General features: G+C 44.8%; 1 protein-coding gene across 2 annotated transcripts in view; it reads left to right on the forward strand.

The window, feature by feature from the left end:
• LOC141051054 (uncharacterized) overlaps positions 1 to 17572 on the forward strand; it is a 176487-nt gene that overhangs the window by 26832 nt on the left and 132083 nt on the right. Inside the window, exons 3-6 of one of the 2 annotated variants that reach the window (XM_073547878.1) lie at positions 4189 to 4368; positions 4452 to 4575; positions 4659 to 4756; positions 9442 to 9532. In XM_073547878.1, the coding sequence (XP_073403979.1) occupies positions 4189 to 4368; positions 4452 to 4575; positions 4659 to 4756; positions 9442 to 9532 (493 nt within the window). The remainder of the gene's footprint in view (positions 1 to 4188; positions 4369 to 4451; positions 4576 to 4658; positions 4757 to 9441; positions 9533 to 17572) is intronic. The other variant, XM_073547876.1, reaches the window with a different exon arrangement.

The raw sequence follows: 17572 nt of genomic DNA on the forward strand, positions 1-17572 counted from the left end.
AGGGGGCCCTCTCCTACCTGGCCTAGGCGGATGCGTTTCCCGGTCTCTCAGGACAAGTGCGTACGAAGTGATTGGCCCCTCCACAATATAAACAGAGTCCCTTAGTCATCCTCTCCTTGCGCCGTTGTTCGGATAGCTTGATGCGATCCACCTGCATAGGCTCGGGAGCAGAGTTACTAGGGGGAGCAACAGCGCGAGGAATGGGAGCTTGGTATAATCTAAAGGGCCTCCTCTCCCTGGCTGACTCTCTTGCGCGTTCCTGAAAACGCAGGTCAATACGAGTGGCCAGAGAGATGAGATCTTCTAGGGTAGTAGGGGGATCACGCCCGGCCAACTCATCCTTAATTTTACCAGAAAGACCTCTCCAAAAGGCACCGACCAGGGCTTCATTATTCCACCCCAGCTCCGAGGACAAGGTCCGGAACCGGATGGCGTATTGCCCTACCGTAAGGGACCCCTGACAGAGGTTAAAAAGGGCCTCTGTAGAGGAAGCAAGACGTCCGGGTTCATCAAACACCTTACGGAATGTTTCCAAAAAACTCTGGATATTAGTCACCACCGGGTCATCCCTCTCCCACAACGGATTCACCCAAGCCAATGCCTCTCCCTCAAGGTGGGACACTATAAAAGCCACTTTAGCACGGTCCGTGGGGTATTGTTGGGGCAGAAGATCAAAGTGCAATCTGCACTGGTTTAAGAATCCCCTACACAATTTTGGGTCCCCAGAGTACCTAGGCGGCTTTCCAAGACGAGGAGGAGGGAATGAGACGGCGTCCCGAGCTTGGGTAGAAACGGCCGCAGAGGACTGCAAAGAAAGCAGCCGATCATCCACGGACGCCATATACCCCAAAATGTGAGATTGCGCATCGCGCTGCTGCGCGAGCTCCTGCTGGAGGCTGACTAAAAGAGGTGCATGCGCTGGGTCAGCGGTTTGCAGAGCAGAGAGCCGGGAGTCCATGGACTTCATGAATGACATAATTCGGGTCTGATTCTCTCTTAAGAAAAGCAGTTCTTTTTGGGTGGCAGCCACGGCACCGGCGGGGTCCATGGCCTGATGATACTATAGTGTTTACGGTGAAACTACATCAGAGAGTGGACCCTCTGGATCGCGGATCCGGAGCCCCTGGGCCGAGCACGCCAGGTGAAGACCGACCCCTATACAGGGATCGTTTGGGGCAGGGCCACAGAGGACGGAGGCGCGACAGCCGGAACCAAGAGGGACTGCTCCACGGACCTAAGGGGGCTCGGGAGACGGAGGACTGAGATACAAACCGGGACCGGAGGCACAGAGGGTAGCACAATACGGGAAATGGCAAAAGGACGGGCCAGGACTGGCAGGAGCCAGAGGAGAGGGGCACAGAGGATAGAAAGGAAGCAGCGCCTGGACAGGCCGAGGAAGAGCAAGACAAGGGGGCCGAGTACGGCAGGGAGGCAGAGCCTGAGAGCTCTGGCGGAGAACAAGGCAGAGAACAAAGAACTACAGGGATACTGTAGTGGCCAGAGGGTGCAGATACTACACAATCATCAGGCGTCCTCCTAACAGCGAGGACGCCTGAAATATACTAACCCCCGGAAGTGCGTCCACAGTCCAGCCCCTCAGCGCCGCCCACCGCTGGAGAGAGAGAGCGGGAGGGGGCGTGCACGTGGTAGGGGGCGGGTGCCAGGAGCCGCAGTGAGGACGAACGTGCGACGGGCGCGCGCCCGGACGGGAGCGCGCAGGTAAGGGAACGCTGCGGCGCGCGCAGCCGCAGGAGGGGCATCGGCGGGCATAGCCGCCGATGTCACACCAGCGATCCTGACCGCGTAATATCGCTGGTCAGGATCGCTGGTGCATCGCTAAGTGTGACAGTACCTTAACTTATTCTGACCCTGTGCTACCACCAATGCATTTTGGACCTCACATAGCTGTATTTCCAATTCCTGCACTTTAGTTAACATTCTTTGCTTTTCCTCATGCTGTTTTTTATACATATTTTGAGCTATCTTTACAGCAGCCCTTTCTGAAATGTTTTGATAATGTTCTAGCTCATCACGGAGCAATCTAGTGCTGCATTCCAGTACCACTTTTTGCCCCTCGATTTCCGACAACTTTCTTTGCATATGGGTGTTTTGCTCATGCATATCTCGGTATGCACTGAGTAAAATCCACATACGCCGTCCTAAAGACACTACATCACCTGCCTTAGCAGGGACACCCCTGAGTACATCAACAACATCAGTGGGTGCTGACCCTTTGAGCTCATTCTCCCAGGGTTCTGCTAATCCACAAAAACGCATTTCCTGTGCTATAATATTGTATGGAGCCCTGGTCCAACCAGGGATCCCCACACAGCCATCCTCTTTCTTTTTCCCTTTCTTAAACATTTTGCTTTTCTGACTTCCTGCCACAAAGCCGAACATTTTGGCCTAGTGCCAACAAATTAGTGTCTTACTCTAAAATAAGTTAGGACGTGAGGATTACTTCTTATAAACAATTTTCTTAAAAACTTTTATACTTTTGGAATTATGAAGATCTGGATTGGTGCCCAACAAAGAAAAAAACTTGCAAAATCAATCTACTCCTTCAAAATCCTGCCGACTATGCCAATTTATGTTTTACCACGTCAACGTAACAGGGCGGGTACGCCCTTACTTACGTAACGCTCACTAATATACGATTTAGGCACACTGAATACAGTTTTAAGGTAAAACAATAATTTAACAATTTATTAAGATTACATCAGGATAATGATAAATTATGGAATGGCAAATATAATATTACCCTGTTTTGTGTTAATTAATTTCATGTGAATCATACAATTAATATGAATTATAGTACATAGAGAAATAAGCATCAATACTATACATTACCAAGTATTGTAACATCACTTCTCCACTGGAGGGACCACAGTGTCAGCGAGAAGGAAATACTCTGGTCTTGTCATCACAGAAACCGTGCATCCACGATACCTTCTGGAAATGTCCCTACCTCACTGACACAGGGTCCACCTTTTTAGACACAACTCCCACATCCTCCCCTATTACATCTGCTGAATCATCAGTATCTTGCCATTGCACAGTTGTTTGTTGTCTTGATAACAGCACAAGACTTCAAGGTCTGTTTGTTATAGACTACTACAATCTTAAAGTTTGTTTGCACCAACCCAAGATTTATTTGCCATTGGCATGTCTCTTAACAATAGCACAATGCTTGAAGCTTGTTTGCTACTGATTACAACCCAAGATCTGTTTGCCTCTAAACAATCAAGGTTGTCTATCACTGTTCAAAGTTCAACATATGTTGCTTGTCACAAAGTTAACTCTTCATGATCATAGCATAACACTCTAAGATGGTGGCATGTGATCAGCATGACTTCCATAATCTCCTATTCTGAAAACTGGATACCTATCGTAACCCAGTCACACACTCATACTTGTCTCATTTGTATCACAATCGGTCCTTGATTATTGATGTCATGCATGACCATTGCTACATGAGACCATCTAAACATTTTGGTCTCCCTTGTCTTCAAGCATCATACTATGATTGAACACAAGACTTCCTTGTTCAAGCAGCATAAATATTCATTAAAGATATTACACCATAGTATATTGCAATATATAGTGTTTGGATTCAAACAACCATATTTCATATTTGCAATACTTTGCACCCTTGGTCTAGTGACCACACTATATCAAAGCATATGAACAATATATTACAATATGTAGGCTATAAGATATCCATATTTTTATTAGCACCACAAGGATGTACCTTAACATATTTCCCAGCAAAATCCGTTTTGGCTTCGTTTTGGTATGTTTTTTGGTGCACCAGTAAAAATGGCATGAAACTCTGAAAAACTTGTTTAAAACTGTAAACTAGGTGTCAAGAATGCTTCCAGGGGCGATCCCCATGATATCTTCGTGTCGTTTGTGCAGTGTTCCCAACATTTTCTGACGTTTTTAGACCTTAAAAGGACCCCCGGGGGGGATCGCCGTAAAAATGCGCCGGTCTCCCATAGACTTACATTGGACTCGTTGTTCTGTCCGAGTACCCGAGTATTCCAATTTGCTCCACACCTCAACAAGCACCCGAGCATTTTAGTGCTCGCCCATCACTAATGGGAATAACAGATGGACAGAACTGGAGAGGTGAGGACTCTGGAAATGTCTATAGTGAGATTTATTAATGTGTCTCTCCATAACCAGGATTACACAGTAGTGAAGAAGACCTCTAGTGAGCGCTGTCAGGCCCCTGTGTCTGAGGGATGGGGAAGACCCCTGAGCCCAATCACGTGGCCTCCACCTAACCCCCTGATACATGAGGACATCAATGACCAGAAGATCCTAGAACTCGCCTATAAGATGATTGAGCTGCTGACTGGAGAGGTGACACTGCTGGGAATGCTGGGACATTATAAAGTAATGCTATGAAGGGTTTGTGGGGATGATGGTATCATTGTATTTGTCAGGTTCCTATAAGATGTCAGGATGTCGCCGTTTATTTGACCATGGAGGAGTGGGAGTATTTAGAAGGACACAAAGATCTGTACAAGGACGTCAAGATGGAGGTTCCCCAACCCCTCACATCACCAGGTAATAGACAGGACTAAGTACACACGGCCTACAATTATCTGTATGTAAAGAATGAATTCAGTCCCTGTATGTGTTTCCTCCAGTTGTATCCAGTAAGAGGACAACACCAGAGAGATGTCCCCCTCATATTTTTCCTCAGGACTGTTCAGAAGAAAATCCCAATGTTCCTCAGGATCATCAGGTAAATGGAGAGAAGGTGTCATGAGATCTCCCCTATGATGTGCAGACGGCTGTGAAGGTCTTGTGCTCAGTCTTGTTTTATTCACCAGAATTATTATTTTATACTTGTGTAATGCGAACGGTGGAGATGACAAGATTACACACACCCCTGATAAAATGCCAGGTTTTTGTCATACCACGACGAACCATTTCAAATTTTTTTCCACCTTTTAATGATACTTCTAATCTGTACAAATCCATCAAAGCAAAGGCTCTCTGGTGTGAACAAACAATTTAGGTAGGATGAGCTGCTAAAGAACTTTCCCCAGACTTTGTGTCTCCTCCGGAAAATTTTGAATATTGGGGTTTGCGTATATCCTATAGTGATGGGACATACATTTTCAATTTCAGAACTAATTGGAAAAGAATATGCATTTTTTTCATAACTGTGACACCTGTCTCAGATCAATAGTGATTGATCTGACACAAGCCATGATGTTTACTATCTAAAGAAAAGGTAAAATCCCAATAAATAAGATGGCAGCAATCGTCTGGAGTGAAGATATTGTTTTTTTTTTAAAGTCAAATAGTTTTTATAGAAGAAATTGATAAGGATAACAATACATACCTAGGCATGTATAAAAATATCAGCAATATTACTTTTCTTACATTTTTAGTAATACGAGAAAATCCCCCCTAACCCTCCTCGTCACGCTTACACGATCCTTGCCCATATAATACAATGCCGCACACATTTCTATAACCCTAATATCTTGTCTTTGATGAGTTCCAGAGAGGCTAACCCAGAAAAGTCCAACCAACCCCCCCAATATATCCTCATAGCAATTCATTTTGCCTCTTTTCATATACACACTCCGCTCCATAAGTATCACAAAATTGACTTTGTTCTCAAATTCCTTTCTATTAGGAGGATCTTCATCCAACTAATGTAATGTAATAGTCTTCCTTGCAACATACAGCATTTTGGCTATCGCCAGTCTGCCCCATTCGTCCGTCGCCACCCCGTCTACATGCCCTAAAATACACGTCAATGGGTCTCGAATAATATTTATTCCCATCACTCTATCAAATTCAAGACCACTATCCAGAATGCCTGCAATCGGGGACAGGACCATAACATATATAGCATATCGGCCTCATCTATCGTACACCTCAGGCATCTGGAATCCATTCTCAAACCAGCCTTTTTCATCCACACAGGAGTCCTATATACCCTATGTATGGTGAATGATTGCGACACCCTCCCAGACTCACCTATAGAAATTTTAGGAATGTATTGCAAGACCGACTCCCATTGAACATCCAATATGCCTCCCAAGTCTGCAATCCACCTAACTTTGGCCGTCATCGGATGTCTGTCTGTCCAAAAGTGTGTGTAGCAATCCGTTGTAAATAAGTGTTATATAACTCCTAGTACTCCTCTGTGCCCCAAGTATACTCAACAAACTGTCCCTCTGTATTCTTATCGGTGATCTTCTCCACTGCTTATGAAATGGATGTCACAGCTGCAGGTACTGGTAGAACATATTGCATTCCAAAGGGAATTCTTTCTCAAGTGCTTCAAATGTTTTCAACGTCTCACCATCCAACAGCTGCGACACATACCATATACCTATTCTTCTCCACTGTCCAAAATTTCATAGATTTAGCATTTCGGTCAACCGCGGATCATTCCAAATAGACATGTAACTCGTGTATTCCCTTGTTCCCCTCCACTGCTTAAGTTTTTTCCACAGTTTCTCAAGCATCGCCAGTGTTGGAAACCTTCTAGAACTCAGCCGAAATCTGCCCTCTTCCAAGGAAGCCAACAGTGGACCCTTCCCCGCCGTGTGAGATATAACCTTCCCCACTGAAGTAGAAAATTTGTGATCCCCCCATCCCAACATATGCTGACATTGAGACCCAATGTAATATTACCATGAATTGGGGACAGCCAGGCCTCTGTCATCTTTTCGGCTCTGCAACACCTCTAGCTTGATACACGCTTGATCTCCCTTCCATATCAAATCCTGGAAGATAGCATTAATTCTATAAAATCTATTTTGAGGTAACCGGACCAGTGCATTATGCAGCACATACAAAAGCTGAGGCATGAGTATCATCTCAATTTAAGTTCGTTCGCACGCCCCGCCATTGTTAAGTTTAGCTTTCACCACGCCGCGATCTTCCGTTTAAACTTACACAATAGCGGAACCAAATTAAGCCTCTCATAGTCCATAAAATTGCTTGATACCTTAACTCCCAGATATGTAACTTCCTCGACTACCTGTAGTTGAGTTAAACAATCTCTATCAACATGAGTCCAGCGGCAGCAGCATCAATTTATCCCAATTAATACGTATCCCAGATACACCAGCATATTCATCAAGGACCGTCATCACTGCCCTCAAAGAACCCCCCACATCCCTAAAAAGCAACAGCATGTCATCGGCATAGAGTGCCACCTTTTCCTCATGTGTTCCATATTGGAATCCCACAATATTTTGCTCCCGTCTTGTTACCGCCGCCAGTTGCTAAGGCAAACAGGAGAGGAGACAGGGGGCACCCCTGCTTCGTACCCTTAAATATGGAAAATGCACCCCTGCTTCGTACCTTTAAATATGGAAAATTCCTCAGACAACTGATTATTAACTCACACTCTGGCCTTTGGAGCAGTGTACAGTAATTGAACCCAGTTAATAAATACTTCCCCCAAAGCCCATAAAGCGCATTGTAGCCCACAAGTACCTCCACTCTTTGCTATCAAATGCCTTGGCCGCGTCTTATGACAGGATCGCTCTATGCCCTACATTGTCCGCCTTCGCCTGCAAATTAATAGAGTCTCCGCAGATTCGTCGCTGTGGATTTGTTCGGCATGAACCCCACCTGATCCTGGTGTATTATAGATGTTATGACTTTACTAAGACGATTAGCCATTATCTTCGCCAACAACTTTACATCTGTTGTCAATAATGAGACTGTGCGATATGAAGCCGGTGTGGTGGGATCTCTACCCTTTTTGGGAAGCACAACAATGATCGCTTCTCGCATGGACCGCGGGAGTTCACCCCTCTCTATCCCTCTCTATTGTTAATGATGTGAACTTTATAAAATCCTGAAGGGCTGAGAACATCCCTCAACCTGGCCCACGTGAGTTCAGCAAGGGGGGAATGGTGTGGGTGCAACTTAGGGGCTGATAAATGGTGAAGGCAAATTATGATCTGTGTTCATGTAGGGAGATACATATCCGTGTATGCACAATTGCGTCGCTGGGCATTTTCAATGGAAGTGCTCTCTTTCACTAAACCGAATCATCTCCGTGATCAGCTTCTTTATTAATCATATTAATTTTATGTAATTGTATATGCTGTATTGTTTTGTCCCCTTTGTAAAATGTTTTGTATATTTTTATAAACACTGCCTATCGTTCTGGATTAAATATAAAATTTAATAGTTCTGTTCCTTTTGTTCTGTAAACCACACCCCATAGCCATATGCTACCTGTCAGGCACTGAGTCAACCGGTATAAACGACTGGTGATGGCAGCGAGTAGTTCTTGGGTTATCGTGGAGTTAACAGAGACTGTGACGGGAGTAAATACATATATTCCATGCTTTAGAATCGGAGGTGTTATATATTATATGCTCACTGTTGTGAGTTCATTTTCCCCTTCGTCACTGAGGTCTGGTGAACTCCCTATTCTGGTAAAGGAAGGTAATGAGCCTGATTATCAGGCACCTGAGCCTAATGAGGATGACTGGCTGAGTGGAGTCACGGACTGGATATAAGGCTGCCGACGCCCTTCTGCCCTGCGGGTGATTTCTCTGTGGACTTCTAGGACACCAGTCTGATTCCTGCTCCTCTAAAGCTAAGTTTTCTGCTTTGCTTGTTAGCATTTGGTTTTGGTTTTGTTTTCCTTGCTTTTCTGGATTCTGCCGTTCCCTGCTGGGGTGAGCTGAATCTCCTTTTGCCGGTTGCTCTGTCTTCAGAATATTCCTGAGTACTGACATAGCTTTTTTGAAGCCTAGCATCTTCAGGGCCTTTTTCACTGTCAGTCTGTTGGCTCTTATTTTCATAGGGTTTTTCACGGATAGCAGACAGCAGCCTTCATGTCCTTTCCTATCTAGTTAGCTTGGGCCCCGTCTTTGCTCAGTCTGTCTTCATCTTGCTTCACCGTCATTATATGTTGGGGGCTGCCTATTGCTTTGGGGTCTGCTCTGGGGCAGTTTAGCTTTCCCCTTTCTTTCTTTAGGCCTATTTAATTTTCCGGCTGTGATCGAGGGGTCTAGGGCATCATAGGAACCCCCCACGGCTACTGTTAGTAGTTGTGGATAGGATCAGGGGTCTGCAATCCGATAGCTGCCAACCTCTCTGGTTTTCTGGACTTAGCTAGCATTTCTGTTTTTGCCTCCTACGGTGACTCAATCATAACAGCTCACTGTTCCTTTCCCAATATGCGACCTATTAGTGGAGACAGCCTGCAGCCTCCTCTGTTAATCGTCGGCCAATCGCGTAATTGTCCAGACGATAGGGGGCTGCAGAGAGCTCTTCGGAACAAAAAGGTAACAGGGCGTGGTTCATCATGGCTGCTATCTTTGACATTTTACATAGCAAGAAATCTGGCATTGTAACAGGGGTGTGTAGACTTTTTATATATTCTGTAGATGTGAGTGCATATGTCTGTAACTTTTACAATATTTGTTTCAGGGTGAAGATCTGGCACATATTAATACTACAGATATAAATGTGAGCGGTGATGAGTGGTGTAAAGAGGAGATTCCTACAGATAATGATCTAGGTGAGTAGTAACCACTAAATGCAGAGAAGTCACAGGTCATTTTCATTTATGGGTTGATACCATTTTGTGTTATTTGTTGTGATTTCTGTGGTCTGTCGGTTTTTCAACTTTATAGTCATCCTTACTGCCAAAATGTTAAACAAATATGGGCAGGATTTGCCCGAGAGGGCGGCAGGCAGGATTTGTCAGAGAGAGTTGGGTGCACCGCCCCTGGGATCTCAGGTGCCCACCCAGGAAAAGCACAATTCAGGCAGTGTCTGTGGAAAAGAAGGGTGGCACGCACCATCCCATATAAAAATACCATTTATTGAGTCACATTAAAATATGGAAGCAGGAGAGTCCTCTGTGAAGCATGCCGGACAACAGCCTTTGCACTAACTGCCCTTCTACGAGTCCTGTAGGGTAATGACCCCAACCGTAGTTCAACAAGCATCCAGAAATGGGTGGAAACAAAGAGCTGGAGAGTTCTGAAGTGGCCAGCAATGGGTCAGGATCTATGGTAAATCCCATATGGATCCCAACACCTATGGAGCGATCTTAATATTGCTGATGGGAGAAGGCGCCTTCAAATGTGAGAGTCCTTCAGCAATTTGGTCAAAAATTCCACTTGAGAGGTGTAAGAAGCTTGTTGATGAAACAAGAAGCAACAAAGATCAGCTCACCTCCTCTCCAGTCCCACCGTGCGGATCATGCAGTGCTGCAAGTAGTATGAAGGTGAAGCAGAAGTCCAGCGTGGGTGATATCCATAAAAAATAACTTTTATTTCATTTTCATTAAAAGCTCATAAGTCCAAAATCCATCTTTATATCCAGAGACACAAAAAACTGGGAATTACCCGTGAAATGGTGCTGATTGTGAAATTATGTCCAATTTCCATTTTTTTTTTTGCTTTTTTGTGTTGTTTCAATACACACAAAGGAAATAAACATGTGTATAAAAAAACATGTAATTGCAAGAATTTTCTGAGAGAAATACTTCATTTTCTGATACAATTTCAAGGATGCCAACACTTTCAGCCATGACTGTAATATTGAAGGTTCTGTTTTACAACCCAGTTACATTCCGTCTTAAATTGTCGCTTCCTCTTTTAAATCATCCGCCTTTTGTCACAGTTGCCCTCTTTATGGAAGCAGCCTGGCAGCTGCTTTCACGGACATGCATAGGGCCGGCCACTCCATTTATCAGATGCCAGAGTTTGCCTTGGCCTTCACCGTTTAACTTCTGTACAGGCATCTGTACTTGCACAGGGAGGCCTGGGCTGGGACAGAGTCAGCTGCTGACTACATTGATTAGTCATTGTGCTCTCTGTATGCTGCCTGCTTTGCACACAGACGTTTAAATGGAATCTGTCACCTCATTTTTGCTCTATGAGCTGCGGCCACCGCCATCAGGGGCTTATCTACAACATTCTGTAATGCTGTAGATAAGCCCCCGATGTAGCCTGAAAGAGAAGAAAAATGAGTTAGATTATACCCACCCGGGGGGTCCAGTCCGGTCCAATGGGTGTCGCGGTCCAGTACCTCCCATCTTCTAGCAATGACGTCCTCCTTCTTACTTCTGCCGCCGCTCGTGCGCAGGCGTACTATATCTGCCCTATTGAGGGCAGAGCAGAGTACTGCAGTGCGCAGGCACCGGGAAAGGTCAGAGAGGTCCGTCACCTGCGCACTGCAGTACTTTACTCTGCCCTCAACAGGGCAGAGAATTACTCCTGCACAGGAGCGCGACAGAAGCAAGGAGGAGGACGTCATTGCTAGATGATCGGAGGACCAGACTGCGACACCCATCGGACTGGACCGCCCTCCGGTGAGTATAATCTAACTCGTTTGTCTTCTATTTCAGGTTACATTGGGGGCTTATCTACAGCACTACAGAATTCTGTAGCTAAGCCCCTGATGAAGGTGGCCACAGCTTATAGGCCTAAAATGAGGTGACAGATTCCCTTTAAAACGTTTGTCTGAATGAGCCCTTATGATCGTTCAGAGAATTTTGGTTGTTAAGGAAGACATTCATACTTCTCTGCTCATCAAGAAATTCCCTTTGAAATATCTCCTCCAACTTTGTGAAATTCCTTTTTTTTGAGGGAAGGCCATTTAAGGGCCTTCCCTCCAAAAAAAGGAATTTCACAAAGTAGGAGGAGATATTTCAAAGGGAATTTCTTGATGAGCAGAGACAGACAGACAGGTGTCACTTGCCTGCATTCTATTTAGTAATAGTTGAGCCGGTACGATCTTTAGATCGTACCGGCTCAACTATTACTAAATAGAATGCAGGCAAGTGACACCTGTCTGGTTATTAGGCAACTAGTCTCTTACTTTGGCTACAGTGTGCAGCCTCTGAGGCTGGTTCGGGTTTTGCTTCTCACTTTAGGCTGCTCAGTGTCAGTCTATTGACTAATTATGGGACTGCGAACTGCAGATGTTCTTGAAGAAAAGTAGATACTTCCTTGAAGGCTTTCTCAGAAAACACAGAAGTGTTCTGCCTGTGGATGGAAGAGTCATCAAGATTGGTTCAAGCATCGTTTGGACAAAAGCCTTGTAAAGTATATTTGTCAACCTGGCCCAAGTCTAATCAGTGTCAAAATTTCAGGCTTTTGACCATAATCCAGTCACTTTACAGTTAGGAATTTAGACCCATTGTCAATATAACTTCATTCCTAGGAGTTGGGGAATTCAGTCACTTTATCATTACTGCCTAACCTACTAATTCTCTGACTAGCAAAGGAAAAGTGCATCTTGATTTGTGTAAGCAGATAATGACCGGTAAACATCCTATCTGTGTGTGTGTATGTGTATATGTATATATATATATATATTTAGTGGTGTAGTAACTACTGTGTCCGCTAGGGGGGGGCTGTGTGGGTGTCCCAGGAGAGAGGAAGAGTGGCAGGTGTTATGAATGGGTCGCCGAGGAGGAAATAAAAAACAATACAAGCTAAGTCTCAGAAAACCAAAGAGGTTGGTAACTATGCAGACTGCAGACCCCTGATCCTAACACGCAACTAGCAGCAGTCGTGGAGAGCTCCTACGGTGGTCCTAGACGTCTCGTCACAACCGAAGAGCTAAATAAGCCTAAAGCGGGAAAAGAGGAAAACTAACTGCCCCAGAGCAGACTCCAAAGGAAAGACAGCCCCCCACATGTATTGACGGTGAAATAAGATGAAAACACAAACAAAGGCAGGAAAATAGGCTGAGCAAACGATGGGGCCAAACTAACTAGAAAGGACAGGAAAGGAGACACTGTCTGCAATCTGCCAAAAACCCTACAAAAATGTCCCAACGCAACTGATAGCAAAATTAACCCTGAAGTCACTAGACTTTTCCCACTATATCAGCACTCTGAAATATTCTGAGACAGAGCAAAAAAGAGGCAAATCTAATAAGGGACAGAAAAAAGGCAATTTGGCAAATACAGATAAATAAGAGTGGAAATTCAGCACAGCTCAGCCGGGCTGGCTGACCACACAAAAAACTGAATTGACCAACAAGAGCAAGTGTGAACATTAGCAAAAACAAACTTAACTTGAGAAGACTGGAACAGAGCTGAGTCCAAGACCTGAGAAGCAGACTGAATCACCAGCACCAGGATAGGGCATCAGCTGTCTTATATCCAGTCTGATACTCCAGAGATCCAATCGTTATCTTCCTCACCAGGTGGCAGATCACTACCAATTAAACCAACCTCACTAACTCTTGTCACCACCAGAGGGAGAACGGAAGGAGAACTCTCAACTGGTGGAGCAGAAAATGAGCTCATAACAGTACCCCCCCTTGAGGAGGGGTCACCGAACCCTCATCCATGCCACCAGGCCGATCAGGATGGGCCCGGTGAAAAGCACGAACCAATTTATTGGCATGAATATCAGAGGCAGAGACCCAAGAATTATCCTCCTGGCCATAACCCTTCCATTTGACCAAATACTGGAGTCTCCGTGTAACCAAACGAGAATCCAATATTTTCTCTACCTCATATTCCATATTGCCGTTAACCAACACAGGGTCAGGAGGTGCCGCCACAGGAACTACTGGCTCAACAAACCTCTTCAACAGTGATTTGTGAAATACGTTATGGATTTTGAACGTAACTGGAAGAGCCAATCGAAAAGAAACAGGATTAAGAATCTCCAAAACCCCATAAGGTCCAATAAATCTTGGCTTAAATTTTGGAGATGCAACCTTCATAGGAATATTCTTAGATGACAACCAAACCATATCACCCACTTTAAACCAGGGACCAATGGTCCTATGCCGGTTGGAAAAGCGCTTGGCCTTTTCCTGAGAGAGTGACAATTTATCCACCACTTGGTCCCATATCTGCTGCATTCTCACAACCACAGTGTCCACACCTGGGCAGGACGAAGACTCCCCTTGCCCTGAAGAGAATCGAGGATGAAACCCAAAATTACAGAAAAAGGGTGACATCAAAGTGGCAGAACTAGCTCTATTGTTCAGCACAAATTCAGCCAAGGGCAAAAATGAGACCCAATCATCTTGATCAGCAGATATAAAACATCTTAAATAAGACTCCAGGGTCTGGTTTGTTCTCTCAGTCTGCCCATTGGTCTGGGGATGAAACGCGGAGGAGAAGGATAACTGAATTCCCAGATTGGAACAAAAGGCTTTCCAAAATCTGGAAACAAACTGGACCCCTCTATCGGACACAATGTTCTCAGGAATCCCATGTAACCGAACCACCTGTTGTAAAAACAAGGGCACCAACTCAGCGGAAGATGGCAACTTTGGGAGTGGTACAAGATGGACCATCTTCGAAAATCTATCACAAATCACCCAGATAACAGTCATTCTCTGAGAGACAGGAAGATCAGAAATAAAATCCACTGAGATATGGGTTCATGGCCTCTTGGGTAACGGCAGGGGCATCAGCAACCCACTAGAACGAGAACAGGGTTTAGACCGAGAACAAGTCCCACAGGACTGTACAAAATTCCTGACATCACGAGATAAGGCAGGCCACCAAAACGACCAACTCACCAAATCTCTGGTACCAAAAATACCTGGATGACCAGCCAATGCGGAGCAATGGACTTCAGACATCACTCTCTTTCTCCACTGGTCAGGAACATACAATCTTCCCATAGGGCAACGCTCAGGTTTATCCTCCTGAAATTCCTCCAGGGCCCGTCTCAAATCGGGCGAAATGGCAGAAAGAACTACCCCCTCACCTAGGATAGTAGTAGGCTCGGTCACATTAAGAGAATCAACAAAGAAACTCCTAGAAAGGGCGTCTGCCTTAACATTCTTAGTGCCCGGAAGAAAAGAGACCACAAAATTAAAATGCGTGAAAAACAAGGCCCATCTAGCCTGCCTAGGATTCAAGCGTTTGGCCGACTCCAGATAAGTCAGATTCTTGTGATCGGTGAGGACCACAAATTGATGTCTAGCTCCCTCCAACCAATGTCTCCACTCCTCAAATGCCCATTTCATGGCCAACAATTCCCGATTCCCCACGTCATAGTTGCATTCAGATGGGGAGAACTTTCGAGAAAAGAAGGCACAGGGATTCATCTTAGAGGTCACAGGATCTTTTTGGGACAAAACAGCTCCTGCACCAATCTCAGAAGCGTCTACCTCCACTTGAAATGGAAGTGAGATATCAGGTTGCCGTAAAACTAGAGCTGAAGTAAATCTCCGCTTAAGCTCCTGAAATGCTGAGACAGCCTCAGGAGACCAATTAGCACATCAGCGCCCTTCAGATCAGTCAGCGGTTTGACTATACTAGAAAAATTACCTTTTAAATTCACGATAGAAATTAGCAAAACCCCAAAACTTCTAAAGAGCCTTCAAAGAAGTAGGCTGAACCCAATCATAAATGGCCTGTACCTTGGCCGGGTCCATTTCACTAGTCGATGGAGACAAGATAAATCCCAAAAATGAAATCCTCTGTACACCAAAGAGGCATTTCAATCCCTTAACAAACAGGGAATTCTCCCTCAAAATCCGGAACACAGTCCGGACGTGTTCCACATGAGAATCCCAATCACTAGAAAAGATCAAAATATCATCCAGATAGATGATCAAAAACTTAGACACAAAGTCACGGAAAATATCATTCATATAGGACTGGAAGACAGAAGGGGCATTGGAGAGCCCAAAAGGCATCACCAGGTACTCAAAATGTCCCTCCGGAGTATTAAACGCCGTCTTCCATTCATCCCCGTGCTTGATGCGAATAAGATTATACGCCCCCCTGAGGTCAAGCTAAGTAAACCAGCAGGCACTCTTAACTCTGGAGAATAAATCAGACATCAGAGGTAACGGGTACTGATATTTAACCGTCATCTTGTTAACGGAACAATAATCAATACACGGTCTTAATGAACCATCTTTCTTGGCCACAAAAAAACCCAGCACCTAAAGGTGACGAGGATGGTCTAATATGACCCTTCTCCAATGACTCCTTAATATAGGATCGCATAGCATCATGTTCGGGTACTGATAAGTTGAAGAGCCGACCCTTGGGAAATTTACACCCAGGCATCAACTCAATTGCACAGTCATAACTCCTATGAGGAGGCAAAGATGCAGAGTTACTCTCACTAAATACATCAGAAAAATCGGCCAGATAATCAGGAATATCATGAGACTGAGGAGAGGTGGAGAAAACAGGAGCGTCCCTAAGAACACACTGACAACCCCAACTCACCACAGACCCAGATTTCCAATCCAAAACTGGATTATGAGTTTGCAACCAGGGAAAACCCAGAACAATAGTATCATGCAAATTATGCAGCACCAAAAATGTACAGTTTTCTTGGTGGTCTGGGGCAACTCGCATTATCACATGGGTCCAAAACTGAGGTTTATTCTCCGCCAAAGGAGTAGCATCAATACCCCTCAAAGGAATAGGAGTCTGCAGAGGTGTCCTGGACAAACCACAACGTTTAGCAAAGTCCAAATCCATCAGATTCAGAGCTGTTCCTGAATCCACAAAAGCCTTAGTGGAAAACGTGGACAAGGAGCAGATCAGAGTAATTGCCAAAAGGAACTTAGGTTGTACACTGCCCACAGCAAATGTGTGTGCAAAACGTTTCTCTCGTTTAGGGCAGACAGAAAGAGTATGAGAGGCGTCTCCACAGAAAAAACACAGCTTATTACGCCTTCTAAACTCCTGACGTTGCGCCCTAGACAAAACCCCATCACATTGCATAGGTTCTGACATTTGTTCAAAAGGTGGCAGCGCCTCCCGTGTAGTTTTACGTCCACGTAAACGCCGATCAACTTGAATGGCTAATGACATAAAGCCATCCAGACCAGAGGGAACAGGAAATCCCACCATAACATCTTTTACGGTCTCTGATAAACCTTTTCGAAAGAGGGCTGCCAATGCACTATCATTCCATGTAGTAAGGACCGCCCACTTTCGGAATTTTTGACAGTATAACTCTGCAGGATCCTGACCCTGGTTTAATGCCAACAGGGTTCTCTCAGCTTGATCAACAGCATTAGGTTCATCATACAACATCCTCAAGGCCTGAAAAAATGCATCCACATTAGTCAGAATAGGATTTTCAGGTGTCAGAGAAAACGCCCAATCCTGGGGATCGCCGCGCAGCAAGGAGATGACAATTTTAACCTGCTGCACAGAGCTCCCCGATGAGTTAGGCTTCAAGGCAAGAAATAATTTACAATTATTCTTAAAATTCAGAAATTTAGACCGATCCCCAAAAAACACATCAGGAGTAGGGATCTTAGGTTCAGCAGCATGTGACTGAATGAGATAGGTGGAAATTCCCTGCACTTCAGCAGCAAGTTGCTCCACACGATGAGACAATTGCTTAATCTCCATTAGGGAAAAAAAATCCTCCTACGGCCCAGAGAAAAAGAGGAAAAAATATATATAAAAGACACTTTTTTTAAAACTTTTTCCTGTTTTTGAGTACCCTAGAATCTGCGGTATGGCTGGTGATTCTGTTATGAACGGGTCGCCGAGGAGGAAATAAAAAACAACACAAGCTAAGTCTCAGAAAACCAAAGAGGTTGGTAACTATGCAGACTGCAGACCCCTGATTCTAACACGCAACTA

This window comes from Dendrobates tinctorius, unplaced genomic scaffold, assembly GCF_039654945.1.
Source record: "Dendrobates tinctorius isolate UK_male_01 unplaced genomic scaffold, ASM3965494v1 ptg000155l, whole genome shotgun sequence".
In the NCBI taxonomy this organism is placed as follows: Eukaryota; Metazoa; Chordata; class Amphibia; order Anura; family Dendrobatidae; genus Dendrobates; species Dendrobates tinctorius.